At 42.5% G+C, this 10,652-nt stretch overlaps 1 protein-coding gene across 1 annotated transcript; it reads left to right on the forward strand.

The window, feature by feature from the left end:
- The first annotated feature begins 353 nt into the window (after positions 1-353).
- Positions 354-1,603, forward strand: LOC145955431 (protein FAR1-RELATED SEQUENCE 5-like). The gene is made up of 3 exons (XM_083070140.1): positions 354-362; positions 418-469; positions 1,119-1,603. The coding sequence occupies exons 1-3, from the start codon at positions 354-356 to the stop codon at positions 1,601-1,603; spliced, it is 546 nt and encodes a 181-aa protein (XP_082926266.1).
- Positions 1,604-10,652: the final 9,049 nt, after the last annotated feature.

Here is a 10,652-nt window from a genome sequence, read left to right on the forward strand (position 1 = left end):
TAATTTTGTAATATCAAATATACCTATGTTAAGTGACCCTTCTTTTTTCATTTGGGTTTGCAGTAAGTTAGATAGACTTATAACATTGTTGTCGGAGGTGCGATAACTTTGAGCGTGGATTTTCGGAACTAGTGTGGTCGCTTTGGGTTTCTGGAGCTAGTGTGGTCTCTTTGAGAATTTGATGGTGTTGAAGTAACCAAAATGGGTAGTCAGTTTGGCATGGGTTGTGGATAACATATATATTCTATTTGTTACTGTTGTCGGCCTTCGACAACCTTCGACTAAAATTTGTTTCGACGTGGCTTGTGGTAGATGGAGTTCGACAATTACAGTTAAGTTATGCATTTTGTTCTATGTTTAAGGTAAGGCTTGTTTGGCACCTGTATATTTGACATGTACTTTGTTTTTATGTGATAGATCAATGAGGACAATGTCCACTTGGAAGCTAAATATGGTGGAAAGCATATAGGTAAGTAATTTTATTTACTGGTGGGGAGAATTGGTGGGTTAGATTTGGAATGTTTATGTTGTGCATGCAAATGGGTACACTAAAATTAGGGATTTAGGGTTAAGGTAAAACTTTTGAGTCAATGGTAATGAATATGGATAAGTAATTGTTTATCTATTGACATAAATTTATGGTGATGATCAATACTTACAAAGTAGATACGTATAAAGAATTATTTTTGGTTGAATTTAAAACATTATGAATTTGGGTATATTGAAAAAGATTGTTCATTCAAAGTTGACTTGTATGTAGTCTATTTTTATAGCTCCTAAATTTGAATGATTAATTTTATTTTTTACTTTTTCATGTTTAAATGTAGAATAAGTTAATTTATAACTGATGGATGATAGAATGGATTTTGAAATAATGGATGACGGAATGGATGTTGAAAGGATTGAATAAATGAATATTGAAAGATAGTCGACCTTTGGAGAAGAGGACATGACACATGTACAATAAGTTACCTATTTTATTATTGTTGGTTATGTGAAGGAATGTATTGTGGGATGTTACCAACGCATAGGAGAATGAGTGATGTAGATAAAATGAAAATGAATAATTTAAGAAAGGTTGGTATTGGTGCACCAGAAATCTTTAATTTATTTGCTAGGAGGTTACGAGAGAGTTGGTTTTCAAAAAAAGGACTTACACAATCAAATTGGTAAACAAAGGCGAGTACAAGGTTTGGGTGGTGAAAGTGCATTGCAATACTTGTGGTGGATGTCATTGAATGACCCACTGATGTTTGTTCGGCACACAAAGGATGAGGAAGGAAGACTACAACACCTGTTTTGGAGTGATTGTGTTAGCCAACTAGATTATGAAGTGTTTGGAGATGTCCTTGCATTTGATGCAACTTATGGGAAAAACAAGTATAAATGTCCTATAGTTATATTTTCCAGTGTGAATAATCACAATCATACAATTTTGTTTGCTAGTGTAGTAGTTGCAAATGAGACTGAAGAGACATATGTTTGGCTACTTGAGCAATTAATAGAAGTGATGAAAGGAAAGTTACCATGTTCAATTATTACTGATGGAGACATGGAAATGAGGAATGCCATCAAAAAAGTGTTTCCAAGTGCCCATCACTGATTATGTGCTTGGCCTTTAATTTGTAATGCAACAAGTAATGTTGGAATCCCATCATTCATTTCAAAATTTAGGAAATGTATGTTAGGCAATTATGACATTGGTCATTTCAAACGTAAGTAGAGAACAATGGTAGCTAATTTTGGATTAGAGGATAATAATTGGGTGAAGGATATGTATGAGAAAAGGGAAATGTGGGCAACAACATATATTCGTGGTATTTTTTTTGGTGGCTTTAGGACGACGTCTCAACGTGAAGGTTTGCATGCTTTAATGGGGAAATTTGTGAAGAGTCATCACAACTTGACTAATTTTTGTCAACATTTTAAACGTTGCCTTAATTACATGCGTTATAGGGAGATGGAGGCTGATTTTGAATCTGTGTATGGAGAACCAGTGTTACAAACTAGTTTTAAAGGAATTCATAGGTAAGGTGCAAGACTATTTACAAGAGAGATTTTTATGTTATTCCACCAAATGTTATCGATGGCATCGATATTGAGGGTAATTCATTGTGGACATTCATTGGGTCATTCCATCTTTAAAGTGGATAAGTATAAACTAACTGGAAAAGAGTGGTATGTGGCACACTATGCTACCACAAATGAATTGATTTGTTCTTGTCAGAGAATGAAATCATTTGGCATTCCATGTACTCATGTCATTTGTGTGTTGGTTTATCTTAATATAGATGAATTGCCTACATCTCTTATGTTGTCTAGATGGAGTAAGGAAACAAAGGATAAATTACATGGCCGAAATGCTGATGGTTGCAACTTTTGGGATTCACATATTGTTGGAAGGTATGTATGATTGGTTGAGTCATGCAGAGAGTGAAGTAGCTTGACTGCCCAAAGTGGTGATGACTTTAATTATTTGAGAAATAAAATAAGTTCAGAGATTCAATTAATGCGTGATAAGAGTGTAATTGGTGATGACAACCAAAATGAATCTTCAAATTTGAATTTGCAGAATCCATCAACAGTAAGACATAAAGGGTGTGGGAGCAAGTCGGTAATGTCTTCAAGATTATGTTTAAAGCAAACAACTAAGTGTGGTGCTTGTAGGGTTACTAGACACAATAGGGTAACTTGCCCTTTGATGAATGAGTTGCATGATGTGGTTGAAAATATGTGCAATACTAGTTTACCATCTAATGAAGAACAAATTGATTTTGACAACAATTATTTCAATAATGAAATATGAAGTATCATACCAAGTATGGTTGAGGTAATACATTTTTACTTATATTATCATTTTGTTTGGCTGTGTAAATTATATATATAATCACTGAATTTGGTTTGTATTAATTTAAATTTGTTGATCATGACTTGGTTTCAGGAAATTTTTTTTGCGTTTTGAGTAATTTGTCATCGAATGTGACACCCTCTACCCTCGCATATCATAATACAAATAATAAAATTTGGAATACCACAGTCTTTCATTTTTAAAATACCAAACATGTTAAGATAGAGAACACCACATTCATAACTTAAGCAAATAACATAATTAGTGGTAATTATAAAAGAAATAAGGTTAAGGTTTTCAAAATAATTTAACAGAAATAACATCCTAATTTAATCCTATCTACGCCCTGATGTCACATGTCCTATCAGAGCAAATCCCAACATAGAAGCCTAAGCTTCATCATCAACATCCTCAGCCTCATGCTGATAATCACCTCTATGACAGTCAAAGAAAACAACACAAGAAAAAAAGGAGTGAGAAACATCTCACTCTAGCTCACAGTGTAGAAATATACGCCGGATAGCCAAACACAAACAAAACAGGTATAACATAGATAAATTAATAATAACATCACATCTCACTCATCCAAGACATATCAATTTTTCATATAACATTAAAATGCACATGTATGGACACGGACTACATTTTATCATGCATGTGGCGCCAGTAACATATCACATGGCATATTTCCGCTAGCAATACACGAAGAGTAGTCTAGGAGTACATGCCGGGCCACACCCTCTTCGCACTCTCACTAGAAGGACATACTACTAAAGTCTCGTTGGGAAAGCTAAGCCGCGCAAGATACATCCCATGCACACAATGGGCGAGACTGGGACTTACAAACCGAGCTATCCCCAAGGACTAATCCCCAAAGCTTTTACACTAGGGGGCCTTCTCTGGTAGGGATGGCAATGGGGCCCCATGGGGGCGGGTAATAGTAAACTCACCCTCGCCCCACTAAATGAAAATTAGCCCCATACCCACCCCATATCCGCGCGGGTATCCATTAAGAGGGTATCCATGAATTTCTTGAATACCCATGGATATCCATGGATATCCATGGATATTTATAAATTTTTTAAGAAATAAAAAAAATTATATTACAAATAATTTTAACTTTATATTTAATGTGATTGAAATATTACAAATAAAAATTCAATGTTAATTTTGAACTTGTATTTGACGTTAATTTTGTTGAAATAATAATAAAAATGCAACATAATCAATAACTTAAAATACACCTGTAACGACCCGACTGGTCACTACACACAGCATAGCACACCAGAAACACCACACAGAAAGGAACAAGTGTATACATATAGTGTCTAGAATATATATATATATACAAGATCCAAGTCTGGATAGAGTTAAAGCGTACAAAATACATCAATCGCTACTACACCAAGTAGCTAAAACAACAAGACACCCAAGAAGATCAGCTCTATCTGCTAGCTGCAGACTTACCACCAGCCACCCACCTATCCCTGCTCTGCTCCCATACAAAGTATGATCATCACAGTCCAAACACATGGAAACAAAAAAGGGTAAGCTAGTGAAAAGAAATCAACATACATGTATAACAATATGAATGGTAAACAGCTACAGCTTTCGGCACATCAACCAGCTTATACTACATTATAGCATTCAGCAATATTAGCACCGCAAAGTGGCAATATCAGCACTGCAAAGCAGCAATAACAGCACTGCAAAGCAGCAATAACAACACCACTCTAGTGACCATAACAGCACCGCTTAGCGGCAATAACAGCACCGACTTAGTGGCTATAACAACACCACATTAGTGGCAATATACAGCACAGCACAGCAAATCAGCATACAACAATAGCGACTTACAGCTCAACTAAACAACTTACAGCACAGCCATATACAGCTCACAGCATAACACAGCACAACTAAACAACTTACAGCCCAGCTAACACAGCTTAAAACATAGCCCAGCTCAGCGTAAAACAACACCCTTCAACATTTCACAACATCTAACAACATATGGCTCAACATCACCTCCGCGCCCGGCGCACTCCTAGTTGCGCCCGGCGTGGCACAACCAGAGAGCACCAAGGAATCAGCGCGCTCGGCGCAAGAGTGCTCGCGCCCGGGGTGACCCATCCAGAGAGCCCAAGGCTCCCTCGCGCCTGGCGCTATACAAATTGGGCCCAGCATAACCCAGGCAGAGACTCTAAGGACTCTCACGCGCCTGACGTGCCCTAACCCGCGCCCAGCGCGGGGAAGGCAGAGACCTCGGAAGGTCTTGCCCCAGAACAATTTGAGTTGCGCTTGGCGCCCCCCATGGCAGACTCCCAAGGAGTCTCCGCGCCCGGCATGATAGAATCGTGCCCAGCCCAGTGCCAGAAAACCCCAAAACATGTCACAACTGGTATCGTGCCCGGTGCGGTCCAAATCACGCCTGGCGTGGGCCATCCAGAGGCTCACATTCTCAAGCTTGCTCGGCGCACACACCTTTGCGCCCGGTGGGCTTGCCTAAATGGAGCCCCCTGGTGGTCACGCGCCCGGCGCGAAGAACAGCGCCCAGCGCGAAGCTCAGCAGCAACCCACAACTTTCGAAAAACTTCACCAAATCCTGCAAAATCAACTAGAAAACCAACATGAAATCCATCCAAAAGCCCACATTTTCATCAAGCATCAAGAAAAACACCTCATTTTCAACATGCAACCTCAAATCAAAGAAAAACCCCAAATTTCTTCAAAACCCCTAAAACTCCTTTTTTAGCAATCTCAACCAAGAATCATTCATCATCAAACAACAAATGAGTTTCTGGACTCATTTACAGCCAAAAACAACGAAAACCTAGCTTCCCTTACCTCGATGCGAAAATCTGAGCTCCGGGAAGAAGAAACAGAGAAGAAGATTGAAGGAGAGCTTAAACGAACACCGAAGGAGAAGAAAGAACTCCAAACACCCAGCTAGCAAAAACCCAATTCACTCTGCACCACCACCTTGTGTCAGCCAAGAAGAACGTTCCAAAGAAAAAGAGTGAGTAAATTGAAATGAGAGTTAGAGTGTGAGGGTGAAGTGGAAAAAGGAACGGAAGGGGGGTCTCACAACCTCCCTAACAACAGGAGTTTTCGTCCCCGAAAACAGACTTACTTAGGAATAGAAACGGGTACCGCTCCCTGCACTGCTGCTCCACCTCCCAAGTAGCCTCACCAGTAGTTGCATCCCACAACACCTTCACTAGAGCAATGGACTTGCCCCTCAGTTCCTTCAGCTTATGATCAACCATAGCTACCGGAAATTTCTCAAAAGTCAGGTTCTCCTTCACTCGCACATCATCCAGCTCCTCCACATGACTAGGGTCATGAATATACTTCCTCAACTGGGATACATGAAATACATCGTGTAGGTTTGAGAGGGACAGCGGCAAAGCCAACCGATAAGAAATTGGACCCACACGCTGTATAATCTGATAGGGACCAACAAACCTCGGTGTCAACTTCCTTGCCTTCAGCGCCCTACCCACGCTAGAAGTTGGGGTCACCTTCAAAAACACATGTTCCCCTTCAGCAAACTCCAAAGGCTTACGCCTTTTATCAGCATATGATTTCTGCTTACTCTGAGCAGTCTTTATCTTCTCTTGAATCATCTTCACTTTTTCAGTAGTCTGTAGGATCAGCTCCGGTCCCACAATCCCTGACTCACCATCTTGATACCAGCATAGAGGAGTCCTACATCTCCTTCCATACAAGGCTTCGAACGACGCCATCCCAATACTAGCGTGAAAGCTATTATTGTACGTGAACTCAACCAGCGGTAGGACATCCTCCCAGCTTCCCAAGTGGTCTAACACATAAGCCCTCAGCAAATCCTCCAAGGACTGGATTGTCCTCTCTAACTGACCATCCGTCTGCGGATGATAAGCAAAACTCAGCTTCAGCTCCGTGCTTAAGGTTTGATGTAGACTCTGCCAAAATCTAGAAGTGAACCTCGGATCTCTGTCTGAAATAATACTGGAAGGCACCCCGTGCAACCGTACTATTTCTCTCACATACAACTGCGTCAGCTTCTCCAAGGACCACTTGATGTTGACAGGCAAGAAATGTGCGCACTTGGTCACCGATCAACAATCACCCAGATAGCATCACTATTCCTAGCCGACCTAGGCAACCCGACGATGAAGTCCATAGTGATACTATCCCACTTCCATTCCAGAATCTCCATCTGCTGCATCAACCCACTCGGCTTCTGATGCTCAACCTTTGCCTTCTGACAAGTCAGACATGCTACCACATATTCAGCTATCTCCCTCTTCATACCAGACCACCAGAAAGTCTTCTTGAGGTCTTGGTACATCTTAGTCATACCAGGATGTATGTTCAGTCTGCTCTTGTGGCCTTCCTCCAACACAGCTCTTCTCAGTTCAACATCCTGAGGTAGGCAAAATCTGCCCTTGAACCTCAAGATTCCATCTTCGCCCAACTCAAAACCAACAGTCTTCTCGGTACCCAACAAACCAAGAAGCTTCACCAGCTCCACATCTTGCAACTTCTTAAGTCCAACCTGCCTCAAGAACTCACTAGTTATGGTAATCATCCCACAACTAATGTGATCCTGAGCGAACTCCACACAGAGGTTCAGATCTCTGAACTCCTCAACCAACTCCAGCTCTCTCACCATCAAACTAGACATGTGAATGGATTTCCTACTCAGCGCATCCACCACAACATTGGCCTTACCAGGATGATACATCAACTGGAAATCATAATCCTTCAGAAATTCCATCCACCGCTTCTGCCTCATGTTCAGCTCTTTCTGATCAAACAGGTACTTCAGACTCTTGTGATCACTGAAGATGCTAAATCGAGCACCATACAGATAATGTCTCAATATCTTCAAGTCAAACACCACAGCAGCTAACTCCAAGTCATGAGTGGGGTAATTCCTCTCATGATTCTTTAGTTGCCTTGAAGCATATGCCACTACTTTCCTGTTTTGCATCAACACGCACCCCAGACCCTGGTGAGAAGCATCACAGTACACATCAAATGGTTCACCAGAGTCTGGCAACACCAGCACAGGAGAAGTAGTTAACCTCCTCTTCAGCTCATCAAAACTCTGCTCACAAGCATCTGTCCAAATGAACGGCTGCTCCTTCCTCGTCAGCTGGGTCAGGGGTGCTACTATCTTAGAGAATCCTTCAATGAACCTTCGATAGTAACCCGCTAAACCCACAAAGCTCTGAATATCTGTGACAGTCCTTGGACGCTCCCACTGCAACACCGACTCCACCTTAGCCGGATCAATAGCAATCCCCTCAACTCAGATCACATGTCCCAAGAACTTCACTTCATTCAACCAGAACTCACATTTTGAAAGCTTAGCGTACAACTTCTTCGATTTCAAAATCTCCAGCACTAACCTCAAGTGCTCTCCATGCTCCTCCGGGATCCTTGAATAAATAAGGATGTTGTCAATGACCACCACCACAAATTTATCCAAGAAGGGCCGGAAGATCCTGTTCATGTAATCCATGAACACTGCAGGGGCGTTAGTCTCACCGAACGGCATCACAACATATTCGTAGTGACCATACCTAGTCCTGAAAGTAGTCTTCGGTATGTCACCCTCCTTCACCCTAATCTGGTGATAACCCGACCTCAAGTCAATCTGCGAGAAAATGGATGCTCCCCTTAGTTGATCCATTAAGTCATCTATTCGGGGAAGTGGATATTTGTTCTTAATGGTCAACTTGTTCAACTGCCGGTAATCAACACACAGTCGACTACCTCCATCCTTCTTCTTTACCAACAACACAGGAGCACCCCACGACGATACACTCGGCCGCACCAATTGCTTCTCCAGCAGGTCCTCCAACTGACCCTTCAGCTCAACTAGCTCAACAGGAGCCATCCTATAGGGAGCCATAGACACTGGTCCCGCACCTGGAACTAAGTCAATGCTAAACTCCATCTCCCTAACAGGAGGCAATCCCGGCACCTCATCAGGGAGCACCTCAGCAAAGTCCCTCACCACATCAATATCAGCTATAACTCTCTCAGTCTCCACACTCATAGCAGCAAGCAGAAGATAGCACTCCGCTCCATCTCTCAGCAATGATTCAGCTTGACCAGCTGAAATCAATAGCTCCTCCTCCGCCTGAGGAAAGATCAACCGTCTATTGGCACAATCTATAAGGATGCGATTGGCAAACAACCAATCTATCCCTAAGATTATGTCAATATCCACCAAAGGTAAACAGATCAGGTTCACCTTGTACTTCTTCTCATTCACAACAATAGGACAACCAGCACACAACTTAGAAGCAACTATCGAAGCAGAAGCGGGCATCGACACTAGCAGTCTCAACCCCAAATCACACACAAGCACACCCAGCATAGCAGAACAAGCATAAGATATAAGGGAATGTGAAGCACCAGAGTTGAAAAGAATCATCACATCCTTACCATTAGCTCTACCCTTCCCCTTCACAAGATCTGAGGAAGTAGAAGCTTCAGCCCCAGTCAAAGCGAATACTCTACCAACTGTAGTGGGTCTGTCACCCCTCTGAGCATCGCCTCTTTGGGCACCACCCCTCTAGGCATCTCTCTCCGGTCTGTTCCTAGCGGGATAGTTGGTCGACTCATGACCCATCTGATGGCACTTGAAACACCGGCTCTCCGTGTGTGGATAATCCCTGACAAAATGGGGCCTAGCACACCTGTAACATCTGATAGTGGCACCTCCACCCTGTCTTCCTCCCCTAGCAACATCATAAGGTTGCCTAATGATAGGACCCCCTTGCTGTGGTTGGGGCCTATCATATAGCTTCCTCTGATTTCCTCCTCTCTTGGACCCAGCTGGTCCCTTAGCAGTCTTCACCACACAGTTTCCACCTTCCAACCGCTCAACAACCTTCGCCTTCTCAACTAAGGCCAGAAACTCAGTGATGGCCATAGGCACCACCACCCTCTTCAGCTCATGCTTTAGACCTTCAGCAAATTTCCTGCATTTCCAAGCTTCAGAAATAGCTTGCGAATAGAAATGAGCCAGGTCCTCGAATCTCATCGCATACTAAGATACTGTCATCCCTCCTTGGTGCAACCGCATAAACTCAGCCTCCTTGGCATGCCTCACGCTCTCAGGGAAATACTTCTCCAAGAACATCCTCCTGAAGCACTCCCAATCAACAATCACTCCTCTAGCGGTCAGCATGTGATGGGTACCCCTCCACCAATGCTCAGCCTCCCCAACCAGCATGTACACAGCATATGCCAGCCTCCTCTCTTGAGAACATTCCATCACTGCAAAGATTTTCTCCAGCTCACAAATCCAGTGGTCAGCCACCTCTGGATATGCATCTCCCTTGAACTGTGGAGGATGGCATTTCCAGAATTCAGCTAGATCCCAGCTCTCATGTGACCCCGTGGGCCTTGCTGCACTAGCTACAACTCTATCAGCATCCATTCGAGCAAAATAGGCATTTTGCTATTGCATAGCCATAGCCATCATCTCCATGGCACGGGCTATCTGCTCATTAGTTCTAGTCATTGTCTACAAAAGTAACAGCATCTTCATTATACAATAACTAAACCAAACAACAATCAACACAGCAAAACAACACAGCAAGACAACACAGCAAGACAGCACAACACAGAGCTCAGCACAACAAAAGCCTAAAGGAACCACCCCCAAAGAGTGTCCACTAGACTCGAACTCCTCTGATACCACTAAAGTGTAACGACCCGACTGGTCACTACACACAGCACAACACACCATAAACACCACACAAAAAGGAACAAGTGTATACATATAGTGTCTAGAATA

This window comes from Cajanus cajan, chromosome 1 (genome assembly GCF_000230855.2).
Source record: "Cajanus cajan strain Asha chromosome 1, NIPB_CcT2T_4, whole genome shotgun sequence".
NCBI lineage: Eukaryota > Viridiplantae > Streptophyta > Magnoliopsida > Fabales > Fabaceae > Cajanus > Cajanus cajan.

Excerpts from the sequence above, each read along its gene's own strand:
- LOC145955431 (XM_083070140.1), top strand. Across the intron at positions 470-1,118 it reads ATATGGTGGAAAGCATATAG|GAGGTTACGAGAGAGTTGGT; the intron begins GTAAGTAATTTT and ends TTTATTTGCTAG.